General features: G+C 32.6%; 1 protein-coding gene across 1 annotated transcript in view; it reads right to left on the bottom strand.

Moving 5' to 3' along the window:
* Nucleotides 1-15,196, bottom strand: part of LOC101387766 (disintegrin and metalloproteinase domain-containing protein 2) — a 131,077-nt gene that overhangs the window by 58,148 nt on the left and 57,733 nt on the right. Inside the window, exons 8-11 of the mRNA XM_004441182.3 lie at nt 14,787-14,858; nt 14,193-14,359; nt 13,050-13,131; nt 4,341-4,477 (exon numbers count right to left, since the gene is read on the bottom strand). Of these exons, the coding sequence (XP_004441239.1) occupies nt 4,341-4,477; nt 13,050-13,131; nt 14,193-14,359; nt 14,787-14,858 (458 nt within the window). The remainder of the gene's footprint in view (nt 1-4,340; nt 4,478-13,049; nt 13,132-14,192; nt 14,360-14,786; nt 14,859-15,196) is intronic.

Here is a 15,196-nt window from a genome sequence, read left to right as displayed (position 1 = left end):
TTCAACTAAATGAAAAAGAAATATAAAATATCAAATTTTGTGATATGTAATCAAAACTTTTAAAGGTAAATGTATAGCTTTAAAGGTCTTATACAAAAAGAAAGTTTAAAATCAATTATTTGAGCTTTCATATTAAAAATCTAGGGATAAAAAAAGAACAAATTTACCTCAAACTATGCATAAATAAAGAAAAAACAAAGTGGACAAGCGATGGGAAACAATCAATAAATTTAAAATATGGTCTTTGAAAAAAATCAAATAATTTGATGAAATCCAAGTTAGAGTGATTAAGAAAAAAAAAGAAAACACAAATTGTCTAATTCAGAGATAAAAAAGGTCATATCACTAGAGAGCCTAGTGACTTTTAAAGGAAAATAAGTGAAGATTATAAAAAACTTTATGACTAATTAATCAATTTCTGTGAAAATATTAGAAAAACAAAAATAACCAAAATCTAAATATCCTCGTATCTTAAAAATTAATTATTAAATACCTTCTCTGAAAAAGTTTAAGTCCAGATGGCTTCACTCGTGAATTCTATCAAATAATTTAGGAAGAATTAATATCAACTTTCCAAAATCACTTTTAGAAAATTTTATGAGGCCAATGTTACCCTGACAATGAAGCCAGTCAAAGGAATTGCAAGAGAAAATAATCAAAGATCATTGTCCCTCATAAATATGGAGGCAAATGTTAGAAAAAAAATCCAGCAACAAACAGGAAAAGTACATTAAAAGGATAATGCATCATGCCCAAATGTGGTTCGTTCCAGGAAAACAAGGTTATCTAAACAATTGAAAATCAGTATAACGTATTTCAACATATCAATAGAATAAAGTAGAAAAAACACGTGGTCCTCTCAATATGTGATTAAATCTATTTATGATGAAAACTTTGGAAAAAAAGGAATAAAAAAGAATTTCCTCAATCTGATTAAAAGCCTCGATGAATAATTTTCACCTAACATCCTTAATGGTGAGGATTAAGGATTTTGCCTTTAAATCAGAAGCACAACAAAGACAGTGACATACTGCATTTCTATTTTACGTTGTATTGGAAGTCCTAACCACTGTAATAAGGCAAAAAATAGAAATTAAAAAATTACATAAAGATTGAAAACGAAAATATAAAACTGTAGGTACAAATATTATTGTACATGTATAAAATTCTAATAAAGCTAAAGTCCCAGAACTGAGTTAATTTAGCAAAGCTGTAGGATAAAAGTTCAATATAAAATAATCAATAATATTTCTATATACTTGCCACAATTGTAAATTTCATAGTCATAAACAGATACAATTAGAGAAACAATAAAGGCCAATCTATTTACAGTTAATTTCTCCAAAGAAAAGAATTGAGAAAACACTGTATTTTGAAAGGTTCCAACCATGATGAGAATAATTCAGGCATCCCAACAAAATAATCTACTTTCAAAATTGAACAGAGAATACCTCGACAATATTTAGAGGGCAGAGGGTCCAGAGAGATATTAATATTTAAGATCTTTTCATCCTTCCTATCCTTTCTCTACCATTATAACGAGTATCATTACAATCAGAATCACAAGAAACATATCATCATCATCACTGTACAAAACTTGTAAAAAAAAACTGTAAAAAAAACATGGTAATGTAATCAAAGATAAATACAAAATTTAATAAGCAGTGGTCAACATTATTAATACGAACTATATAAAATGTCATCTCTCTTTGTTTAACCAGAAAAGCAAACAAACAAACAAACAAAACAACAAGGCCTGGAGGCCAGCACTGTGGCCTAGTGTTTAAGTTTGATGCTTTCTGCTTCCCAGGCCCCGGTTCGTGGGTTCAGATCCCAGGCGCAGACATGCACCACTCATCAGCCATGCTGTGGCAGTGACCCACATACAAAATAGAGGAAGACTGGCACAGATATTAGCTCAGGGTGAATCTTCCTCAAGCAAAAAGGAAAAAGAAACAAGGCATGAACTTGATTGCAGGAAATTTCTTTGGGACATAATGCTAGGAAGCACGATTAAGGGAGTAGGGATGGAGAAAGAGAGAATGAGGAAAAGTCAACATAAGTGTGTTGTATTGAGGTGGTAATGGGGGCTCCATTCTGCTGAGAGAACAAAGAAGTGTACAGAATAGACAATGGAATTGTCCTTAGATGGTCAGGAAGCTGGTGTTCCAATAAAGTGGTTGAAGGTTGCTCCTGTGAAGGGAGTGACTATCATTTTAAGGCCTGTTTATGGATAGCCTAGGGAAGAAGCTGGTTGACATTCATGGATTGCAAAATATTGACCATGTCACTGAGTGCTTCTTGTGAAGTAAATACTTTCTGGTGGGACTTAAGATATAAATACCACATACTTAGTACCCACTCTAAATCAATTCATATGCCTCTTCCTCACAATTCCTTGTCTCTAAATGTCCAATCTTACAGCATCTAGATCTATGATGATCTATATCTAGACTTTCTTAATTTCTTGGGCAAATACCCAAGTCATTTGCCACTGCTCAGGCTATATAGATCCCAATCTCCTGCATTTCTCTCAAACAAGATGAAAAACCAAATGTACTGTTTGCAAATATGCTCACTGGGGGGCCAGCCCGGTGGCATAGTGGTTAAGTTTGCAAGCTCTGCTTCAGTGGCCCTGGGTTCACAGGTTCGAATCCTGGGGGCAGACCTAGGCACCGCTAATCAAGCCATGCTGTAGTGGTGTCCCACATGCAAAATAGAGGAAGATGGGCACGGATGTTAGCTCAGAGCCAATCTTCCTCACCAAAAAAAAAAAAAAATGCTCACTGGGTCACTTACCATTTCCTACTTGTCTTTAGGTCTTAATTTAATTGGAGAACAGTATGGAACAGTGATTTTTTTTTTTTTAATATTCCATCTAACGTATTGAGAGAAACTTTTCTTTAAACAAAACAGGTTTTTCTCCCTCTAGCAGCCTTTTTTAGGGAATCCCCATTTGGCCATCGGTGTGAAGTGACTGAGAAACATTGAGAAATATGCAATAGATGTAGGTTACATGGGGATCTGGGATCTCTGTTCACATTATTTACTTGTGTTATCTGGACCGTTTTTAGCTTGCTCCCATATATACCATTTTGGTCATCAGATAGATCAAGATGTCCACTGGATCTTGCAATTTTGTAGATCTAAAAAATACCCAAATTATGATGAAAATATTTAACTTCAGTAACATAGTCATTTACTATTTCCTGGATGCATGCTCAACTCTACAAGGTTCCAGTAGCCCACCAGGAGCTGTAAGAGAATTCTAGGGGTCTGCACTACAAATCTCCTATCAATACTTGGCAGAGAATCCACATGTAACCTAATCTACCAGGAATATCTTTACTTTTATTGTATCTTAATGGTCATAAACACCAAAGAACAAGGCATCTTGCATCACAGCCTGGACCTGCAGTGCCCTTCCTGTACATCATCTCCAGCCAAAGGAATCCTTGTTGCCATCAGATCATTTATTGATCCAGTTTCACAATCATTTCATAAAAGTTTGTTTTCTATAGCCACTTCTGGGATAACTATTTTCATATGGGTTCCTCCAAAATCAGAGCCTGAGATAAAAATTGAGTGCAAGTATTTTTAGGAAATGATTGTGGAGCAGGAGTGAAGGAATGGAGGGAGTGAGATGTTGTCAAGTTTGCTGCTGTAGACAATGGGGCTTGATTTTCTACGACATCTGAGAAGCAGAAAATGCCTCCAAGGAGCATCCATCAGAAAGATAAGAGGCTGGCTCCAGTCACGGACTGGATGATGGTTTCCCTTAATCCCCTGACTATTTGGCCCTAATTCTATAAAATCTCATAGTGTACTCTAAAACTAATGATGATAATAGCAAACAAAGTCACTAGGTCTTTGAGGCATGATAACGATAGCTCAAAAGGCCTTCTCTAATGACAAAGAAAAGGCTAAATAACAGCACCTTTGAAATCAATAGATGCCAAGACTTCAGGCCAGGGAAGAGTTAAGGGGATTCGTGCAGACAAGGCCATACTAATAAACCATTCTTGAATAGTTATCACAAGCCTGTATTTGGCTTACCAAAACATGCATTAAATTATAAAATCATGCAAGTAAATATAGTGATAAATGCAGAGTTAGATCACATATGAGAAAGCAAATGTGATGTTAGATTAAAAGAGATATTGAGATCTACATGCAGCATGGGCATTAGAATATATATTTTGATCTGGGGGCCATTGGTCACAGGTTATATTCGACCATTATTAATTATTTTAACAGCTTAGACTTTCTTAAACTAAATACACCAAACTTATTTTCATATAAACTATATATGTAAAGCATATAAAAATATAGCATCTTACATTGCTTCTGGGTTCATTATGCAGACAGCTCCTGAGCACTGGCATTTGTTAATGTCATCGTAGTCTATCCCCATACTGATACTCAGTAGCTGAGCTATAATAACTGCAAGTGATTCCAGACTTATGGTTCTGGGATGCTGGGGAAAAAAAACGTAATTGTATACACTAACATTTTAGGAGAGAACTCATTTACCTGGAGAATAACATAATTATTAAAAATAGTCACATGATAAAATGGAATAGAGGCATCTAGCATGTTAACCAAAGAAGTGCCATCCATGTTGACCTAATATGTTACAGGTACCATTATCAATATAAGAAAAACATGAAAAGTGAAATCTGAAATTTTGCCAAAACGTAAATGTATAGTTCATTTGGTGGCATCAGGCAAAGAAAAAAATTGCCCCAATAAGTTTTTAATTATATATAACAATAGGTATATTTATATTTGTACTCACAAAATAAAATCTTTAAAGACACACTTACACACATACAGTGTCAAATCATTAACAGGTTGTGTTCACTTACAATTTAATTATTTGGAGATGATACTTTATACGATTGTTTTATACACTTTTTAAAAATCATAAATTAACCCATTGAATTAATTTATATTATGGTAAGAATGTCTGATAATAAGAATACTGACTATCCAGTTATTTAAACTTTATTTTCAAAACTAAAATGCCTTTATCATTTTTCTTTTTGTAAATGTAAGATGCTTATTATAGCATATTTTGACCATACTAAAACAGAATATTTATATATACAAATTCATATACATAATTTATTTATACCTATTATATGTGCATACATACATACACACATATTTGCAAAGTGTGTGATTGTGACATATACCGGTATAACTACTGCCTTGTCCAAGATACAAAATATTTTTATTATTCAGGAAGTTCTCTTGAGCAAGTTTCCAGGCATTACCTCTCCACAAAATGTAACATCTGTTCTGACTTTTAACAATATGGTTTATCTTTACCTATACTCTGGCTTCATAAACATGGCATCATGAAGTACATATTATTTTATTTTTGGCTTCTTTTGCTCAACATATAGTTTTTGAGGTCCATCAATGTTGAGTGTAATGGTAGTAGTTCTTTTCCTCGCTTACATTGTCTGAACATTACCACGTTTGTTTATCCATTTCATGTATATGAGGAGTCAGTATTGTCACTCTCCCTCAGATTGACCTAAAAATTCCACTCAAAATCAATCAAAATCCAAGCAGTTTTTGTCAAAACTGACAAGCTGATTATAAAACGGGAATACAGAGAACTTAGAATGCTTCCTTCCGGGACATTTTGTCCTGTTGACAACATCCACAAGACACTTGGTCCATGCCAAAAGGTCCTTGATAGTTGGTCCTGTCCAAAATGTCCATGAATATATTTGGTCTGTGCCAAACGGTCTTGGACAGCACAAAATATCAAGGACCTTTTGGGGTGGACCAAATGTCTCCATGTACGTTTTGGACAGAAGCAAATATGACCAGATATCAGATATGTGCTAGTTGAAGGCCTAATCAATCTGAAGAAGTGGTAGTAGAGTTTACACTACCATTTTTGATGATTTACTGTAAAGCTATTGTTATTAAGACAATGCGGTGTTGGCGGAAGGACAAACAAATAGACCAATGATCATAAAAGACTCAAGAAAGAACTAGAAATATGATGACCCGATTCATATAACAAAGGCACTACAGTAATTCTGTGGAAGAAAAATAACCTGTTAAAGAAGTGTTTTGGAGCAATTGCCTATCCAGTGTGAACTAAATAATACTGACCTCCGACTCACATCAACAAATTATTTTAATGTGGATTATAGATCTATCATTAAAAGGTAAAAACAAGCTTGTATTAGAAAATATAAAAGAATAGCCTCATGACCTTAGAGTGGCAAAAATTTCTTAAAGGTGTTCCCTTTTGCGTCTGGTTTTCTGAGAGTTTTATCTATTTCTTTTGTCATGAATGGGTTCTAATTTCACCAAATGTTTTTTTCTGCACCTATTTATTTTTAATATGGTAAATTGTGATTAATTTTCAAATGGAAAATTAGCCTTGCACTCCTGGGTTAATTCCTACTTGGTCATGTTGTGTTACCCTTTTGATACATTGCAGAATTCTGTTTGATGAATTATAGTTAACATAAATCTCATTTCATACAACAAGTTGAGAAATTGAGAAATAGACTCTTCTTTTATCTTCTCTAAAAGAATTTGTTTAACATCGTTACTAAAACTTTTGGAGACATCCTGAGGGAGGCTATCTGAGCATAGAGTTTCTGTTTGTTATTAAGGAGTCTTATTTATGGACCCAATTACACCAATTGATCAATGGTTCTTCAGATTTTCTTTTCTATTCATTTGATACATTTTATTATTTATGAAATTTGCTAATTTCATCCAAAATTACTGCCATAAGTTAGTTGAGGATATGCTCCGTTATATTTTTAATATGTGTAGGATCTGTAGTGGAGGTGTCTCTTTTTTCAATGAATGTTTTGATAATTTGTTTTCTTTTTTTTTTTTTTTTTTGATGTAGGATATCAGTTTTGCTAAGAGTTTATCATTTTTATTTAACTTTTCAAACAAGTAACTTTTGGCTTTGATTATTTTCTCCTTATATGTATGTTTTGTACTTTATTAATAGTCAATATTACTTTTTATTAATTCCTACTTTCTAGTCTTTTAGTTTAACCTGCAACTATATGTTTTTTTTCTTTTTGGAGTTGGATCATTTATAATCAAGCTAACTTTATTTTAATTTGTACAATTAAAGCTACAAGTGTACCTCTCAGTTCTATTTTTTTGGAATCCCAGAAATTTAGACATGTATTTTAAGTGTCATGTAGTTCAAAATGAGTATTATTTCTCATGTTTCATTTGCAAACCTTTAGATATTTTTAAGTGCTCTTTCTATTATTTAGTTCTTTTTTTAATTTAATTTAACGTTTTTATTTATTTATTTTTCGTTTATTGTGGTAACATTGGTTTATAACATTGTATAAATTTCGGGTATACATCATTATACTTCTATTTCTGCATGGATTACACCAGGTTCTCATGTTCACCACCCAAATACTAATTACAATCCATCACCACACACATGTGCCTAATTAGCCCTTTTGCCCTCCTCCCACACCCTTCCCCATTTCCTTCTAATTTAAATCCACGGTGGTCAGAAAATATTCTCTCTAAGATTTCAATCATTTTATATTGATACTTCTTCATTTACCACTATATTATTTATTTTGGTAAATACTCTACATTAAAAAGAAAGCAAGGTGGGGGCCAGCCCGGTGCCATAGTGGTTAAGTTCACGTGCTCTGCTTTGGAGGCCTGGGGTTTGCAGGTTCGGATCCCAGGCACAGACCTATGTACCGCTTATCAAGCCATGCTGTGGCAGGCATCCCACATATAAAGTAGAGGAAAATGGGTGCAGGTGTTAGCTCAGGGCCAATCTTCCTCAGCAAAAAGAGGAGGATTGGCAATGGATGCTAGCGCAGGGCTAATCTTCCTCACCAAAAAAAAAAAAAAAAACCAAAAAAAAGCAAGAGGACACAAGAAATCTTTTGGAGGTGATGGATATGTTTTTGCCTTGTTTGTGGTGATGGCATCATGGGTTTATGCATATGTTAAATTCACCAAAATGTATACATTAAATATGTGTAAATTTTATATATTAAGTATACCTCAATAAAGCTAAAGATAAAATAATAATCTGCTGCTTTTTGGTGTAAGATCTTTTAAAAGTAAGTTTTGACAAAATGGAAAATAGCATTAGTGAGTTAGGTTTTTCTTCATTCTCAAATATTATTATGGATGTCTTTTTTCCTTTATTCTCTCACATTTGCTTTATATATTTTGAAGCAAAATAATTAGGTGCATGCAACATTATGATCACTATGTCTTCCCCTTCAATAATTCATTTTATCATCATTAAATATTCTTTATTTCTCATAACACATTTTGCTTTAAGGCCTACTGCTATGGATTGCACTGTGTCCCCCACAAAATCCTGTGTTGAAACCCTAGCGCCCAATGTGTTAAATAAGGGCATAAAGGTGGAGCCCTATCTGATAGAACTGTAGCCTTATAAAAGGAAGCACAGATTTCTCTCTCTCTCTCTTCACCCCCCTCCTCACTGCCATGTGAGGACACAGCGAAAAAGTGGCTGCCTGCAAGCCAGAAAGAGAGCTCTCACAAGAACCTGAGCATGCACCCTTATCTCAGACTTACAGCTTCCAGAATGTACTATTTGTATACATTTTCAAATTTAAGTTATAAATTGTTCTATTATCTTTTTGAATAGATATTCAATCTATTGAATATCTCTATTCTACCTGTAATTTGTCTTTCATTGATTTCTGCTTTTATCTTCATTATTTCATGCCTTCCACACATTTCAGTGTTATTTTGTTTTCACACATTTTAAATTGGATAATTAGCTCACTGATTTTCAGCTTTATTTATTCTCTGCAAAGTTCATTAGATACTAATTTCCTTAACTATTCTGCCACTACCCCCTCGTTCCTCAAGTTTTAGCATGAATTATTTTTGTAATATCTTTAGATATTTTCAATTTCCCATCATGATCTCATCTATATTTATATTTCAACCATGTTTTTGACTTGAAGTTTATTATGAATATTTGATTTTAGTTTTTTTTTTCATTTTTGTTTAGTGACTGGAATTGCCTTGGGAACTTGCCAAAAATCATTTGATTGTATATATCCTGGTCTATTTTTAGATTTCTTACTTTGTTACATTGATCAGTTTATCTACACTGTAATATCTTAATTACATAGTTTTATTAGAAGTTTAGATCTTCAACTTTTCCTTAATTTCCAAACTTATTTTATCTAGCTCCTCTTTTATATTTATATATAAGATTTTAGTATCAGCTTGTCAATTTCTACCAAAAAAATTCTGAGATTTTGATTAGGACTGCATTGACATCTCTACAATATTATAAAGGACAATTGAATTTTATATTAGAGATAACATTTCAACAAAGGAAGAAAAAAATCTATATGAGCATATCAGTAACCACAGTAAAAAAAGCGTGCTATTAAAATGGGACATTTAGAACAAAAAAAAACCTCAAATAAATTTAATTGGGATTAATTCCCCTTTAAAAATATAAAGATGAGACAGGGCCAGCCATAGTGGCCTGGTGGTTGGGTTTGGCACACTCTGCTTCGGTGGCCCGGGTTCGGTTCCTGGGCACAGACCTACACCACTTGTCTGTCAGTGGCCATGCCGTGGTGGCAGCTCACATACAAAAAGAGGAAGATTGGCAACAGATATTAGCTCAGGGTAAATCTTCCTCAGGAAAAAAAAATATATATATATATGTATATAAAGATAGGATAGACAATAAAATACATTTTAAAAGCTTAGAAAATTAGAAATAGAACTGAGCATCCTTATTATGTTAAAGAGTGTCTATAATAACCTAGAGAAAACATAATACCTAATAGTGCAATATTGGGAGTTTTTTCCATGTGATCAGGAATGATACGATACAAGAATGACTACCAACAATTCAATTAAACATTGTTCAATTCAACTATTTCAACCGAATACTCTTCTTGAGATTCTAGCCACTTCAGTAGGAATAAAAATATAAAAGATACCCATATTGGAATTAGACACTACAAGTAAATATAGAAATATTATTGGATACAAGTCAGTGTATAACATTTAGTTATTTTCAACATAACAGAAGCACACATTTAATGATGTAAAACAATATTTACTGATACCTAGGAATAAATCAAACAAAATATATTGAAAACTTCTACATGGAAAGCTACAAAGAGGTTTATGCCTATTTGCTATCTATAATGTATTTTACTATAAATTCTATTATCTCATAATTACTTGCTTCATATTTAACTGGAATATATTTTATATTCATCTTCATTTTGTCCTATTAAAATATCTCTTTAAATACATCAGAAACTCTACCTCTTATTTGGTGAGTTTAGTCTATTTACATAATTGTTCTTATATTAGGATATATTTAAATCATATTGTTTGATATTTTTTATCCCTTTTATTTTATATTATTGTTCTTATGTTTCTTCTTTGTCTATATGTACATTTCTTCCATTAGATTGTATACCCTTACTTATTTCTAAAACTTACCAGTATCTATGCTTTCATGTCATTTCTAACACATTCTTAACCATCTCACACCATCACAGAATCTAAGTTCTGGTTTGACACTGATATACCTATCTTCCCCCCACACACACCCCCAGACCAGTTCCAGCCACTTTTGTTTTAAGACAACAATATTTATTCACTTTTATTTTCATAATCTTTTTTGCTTTTCACGGATATAGTAATTTCTACAAATAGGTTCTGAATGTTAGTCTTTTGTTCGGCAAGTCTTTTGAGAACTTATATGCCTAACAGTTTTTTCGTTGTGCCTTACATTTGAATTTTTTTTAGATATGAATTGTGCCTTCAAAGTAATTTTACCTCAATATCTTAAGAATGAAGTCTTTTTGCATTTAATGTGGCTTTTCTAACTATGGAACTTCTTCCTTTCTGGAAACATTTTTCTTTGTATTTGATATTTTCATTTCATTGTAGGTGTGCATTTTTATCTCTCTTTTTTTTGGACATTGCATGTGCCCTTTTCATCTGATAACCCACTTTCTTCCCCTCCTGCCAGACAACGCAGCATAAGGAATCATGAGGACACTCCAAGAGGGATGTCCTGGCGAAGGCACCTGTTGATCTGGTAGTGGCTGGATACAGTGTTCTGTGAGTATCATTCTGTGAAATTCATCTCCGTTGTGCAGTGTGTTTTCTTCTCAGGAAGTTTAATAGTCAGCATCTACATAGTCCATGAACTGAGGTCAACAGACAGTGTTATCTGCTAATATATAGTGTATAAAATCCTTGAGTCCAAGAACTAACTTGTGTCAGTTTTTGTGAGTGAGCGTACCTGTATCAGGACAGGTGAGCGATGAGCCCCCCAGGCAAAGAGCTGCAGACATCAAAACTCTCCTGCTGACAATTCTTATTTGCTTCTGTTCAACCTAAAACTACTTGAGTTATGGTTTCACCTGTAAGTTGTTAATGAAGGAGCAGCATTGAAAGGATATAGTTCCTAGATTTTGTTCCACAGCCCCAAGGGATTACGTGGGAGGGTGGCATCAGAGGGCAGAGCTTCAACTGTTTTCTTCAACATCTCACTCCTGTGAACAACTGCTGCTGCTGATTTTTCCGGGGAAACACCACGCAATGACTAGCCCAATGACATGTGAAGACCTACACACTTTCCAACAAGCAATGGCATTTCCTTTCTCTCAGTAGTTAGCCTGCCTTTAGAGAGAATGCTCTCATTTTTGTTAATCAGTGAAGGTCTTGCTCCATATGAGAGTCTGAAGAATTTCAGTCTTGCATGTGACTGGGTAAATCAGCCAAATTTCAGCTTTTGAGACTAGTGTTAACTTGAAAACAAGAAACCAGTGCAAGAGACAAGGCGTTTATTTGGAATCAAAGAATTGCAATTTGGAAACGCAAACTGTAGCAAGCTATAGGTGAGTCCCAACAGACAAAGATAACGCCAGCTTTTATTAAGTTTTAGGAGGAAATTGGGGAGGGTTGTTTTGAACCCACATTGGAGAAGAACAAAGAGTTCGAGGGTGGACGGTTTCTCATTGGCTGCAAGTAGTGGTTAGTATGTTGTTGTTGGGGCAGGGAGGGATCTTCCTTCTTCTTCTTAAAAGCAAGAGATTAAAGTCTCAAGTGATTAATGTCTTCCCTTATCAAAATAATTCTTATCTTCTTTCTTCCCGCTGGTTATGCAGGCTGCAAGGAGCGGTACATTCCGGAGAGCTTTCCCTTCGGGGCTTCCTGACTCCATTTTAAACGAGGTTTCCTGTATTTATTTTCACAGTAGGTAATGACTTGCCCATAAATATGAGCCACATTATCCAAGATATGATTTCTGAATTTTAAAGATGAAATTTGTGTCTCCATCTGTTTGATCCATCTGTTTATATCTTCACTTAGCTTCTCTTGTTCACTGAAACAGTGTATTATGCATTGCCTCCCTCAAACTCCACCAGACGTGATACAAACACACAAAAAATAAAAAAAGGCAAGTTCTATATGTCAGGATAACCATACCATTATGAAATAGGGGCAAAAACATACCAATTTTAAATACCTGAAGATTTTCCACTAAGATAAATAATACCAATTAGGGGATTTGATTCTGTTATTCTTTACCTATGCCCCACAAAGCACTTTAAGGCAATTGATAAATAGTTTCAAAAGTTTTATTTTATCTGGTTCATAATTACATTAGCTACATAATTTTAAAAATTTTACAAATTTAAGCTTGAAATTAAAATCAATTAGTGATTACATATTGAGTATATGAAAAATTCATGAGCATTTTATAAGACTATTTAGATCACGACCTTAACTTTCTAAGAGGGATATTTTGAACTCATGAGACGAAAATTGTAAAAATTTTATATGTATTAAGTTCAATGAAGACTTATAGTTCAAACATTTTTATCAGCAACAGAGACAAAGAACTCTAGAATCATCATGCAAATTTTAATATACTTAGAAAAATAAAATAAGGAAATATTTGACTATATATTAATCTAAATAGCATTCTATTTATACATCTTAGCCAAGCAAATTAAACCATACCATACCAGAGCAACACCTCCTCCATATTGTCTATCACATATCTTCCCTTGAAAGGTTGCACCAACATAATTTGATTTTTCTCTGTAACTTAAGTTTAAAAAAGGATCATAATCATATAATTATGTAAAATTAAGCACAATTAATATTGAATTTGCTTAATACAATTTTTTGTTTTGTGTACTTATATAACAAATTCATAGACATTTCTACTTCCATTAGGGTAACAAGGCATAGGAAGTGACTAAATGTGCCTGCTTGCGTTGAAATTAATAAGATAGATTTAAAAAACAAATAACATAAAGTGTATTCTCATATGGAATTTTAGCAAATAATGACCATTCCTTTGCAGGTAGTGTTTTTTTTTTTTAATTAAAATAATTGCTAAAATTTCAAAATAATCAAAATAAATAAAATTCCTTAAAATTAGAAAGCTAAGGCAATGCAGTTGATAAAAGGGGAGAGTCACCTTATGGACTGAAGTCTTCCCTTAATTAGATAGAATTAGCCTGCCAGAGGTATGGAAAAGTATGGCATATTTGTAGGACAGAAAATAATTTAAAATACAATTATTTATAATTATATATATGTGATTTTTATGTAACGCAATCATATATAATATATGGGTCCTGAATATGGGTAAGAGAAAATAAAGAGCTTAGTAAATAAAATAAAAGTCTTATATTTTAAAAAATGCAGCACAATATGAATATGGTATGTTAGAGATGTTAAAATATACAATGGTGTTTCTATTTCCTTGTTATTTTTGTTTTTATTTTATGGAAACAAAGCATAAAAAGAAGGCCAAATTACTATAGTCGTAGAATTCAGGTATGTTTCTTCAGATATATATTGTTAACATTTTGTGTATAGTTAGGGACATTTAATGATATATACTCTAAGGTAAGAAGGCATATGGTAACAAAATTGAAAGAGTGAGTTTTAACTACAAACCAATAAATAAAATAATTGATATCAATATTTCTCCTATAAAACCTGTGTTGTAAAAACTAATATTCACATGAGTTGTATGTAAGATAAAATGGCACAACATTTTTTTGTTCCTAAAAGCCTGGTATCCTGATGATATCCATATCAAATATGGATATGTTTTCTTTGTATAAGACTTAGTAATGTCAAGATATGCTTACACAAGTAAAAATGCCACATCATGTGGACGCAAAACAAGATAAGATCTTTTCCACTTTAAAAATCTGTGTAATAATTCATTAGCATCTCCAGTTACTGAAATTTTGTTTTCATCTATCCAAAGCTCCAGTGAAGATAGAATTATTGTAATATTAAATGAAGTGAAGATCTAAAATAGAAAACATAAAGAAAATATATTCAAACATCGTGGTTTAAATGGATTTGGAGATTTATCTGTGAAAATAAACATTATACTGATGACAAATATTAAACGACTGAACTGTAAGTCTGGATTGAATCTTACAAAGTATATTAGTAAGTAATAAATACTACTAATAAAACAAGTAATAGTTAACATTTTGAAATGCTTATACTTAAGCAAGCGCCATGTCAAGTGTTTTATTTAATCTAATCTGTACAATAACCTAAATAGGTATATACAATTATTATTATTCCTATTAAACAGTTAGAAAACTGAAATCTAAAATGGTTATATGATTTTCTCTATTTCACATAACGTGTATTCAAGCAGTGTCATAAAAGAAAGTATAAAAATTATTTAAGTAACAGAAACAAATGCAAAGGCAAACACTTACAGCATTGGTCAGTCCAATCAACTGGAAAATTTTTTGAATGACAACAGTTGTGTCAGAACCCATATGATTATACTGAAAAAGATAATTGTCTTTTAGATCTAGATATATATTGCTTAATATTTAATGATTGTTATCCTGCTTAAAATTTGATATAGTGAGTTAAGAAATTGTTTAAATTACCAATTTATTAGTTTTAAAAAAATATTTATTATTATAGAAAGAATATATATATCCAGTGTGGAAAATGGAAAAACATAAAAAATTCCAAAAAGACACTACAAACTCTTCCAAAAGTAGAAGAGGATGGAACATTTCCAAACTCATGTTATGAGGCCAGACATAATACCTGATACCAAAGCCAAGAACACTGCAAGAAAAGAAAATTAATATCTAATATCTAATGATGAATA

Source organism: Ceratotherium simum, chromosome 28 (genome assembly GCF_057802395.1).
Source record: "Ceratotherium simum simum isolate JZ-2026a chromosome 28, ASM5780239v1, whole genome shotgun sequence".
NCBI lineage: Eukaryota > Metazoa > Chordata > Mammalia > Perissodactyla > Rhinocerotidae > Ceratotherium > Ceratotherium simum.
This window is presented reverse-complemented; position numbering and strand designations above follow the sequence as displayed.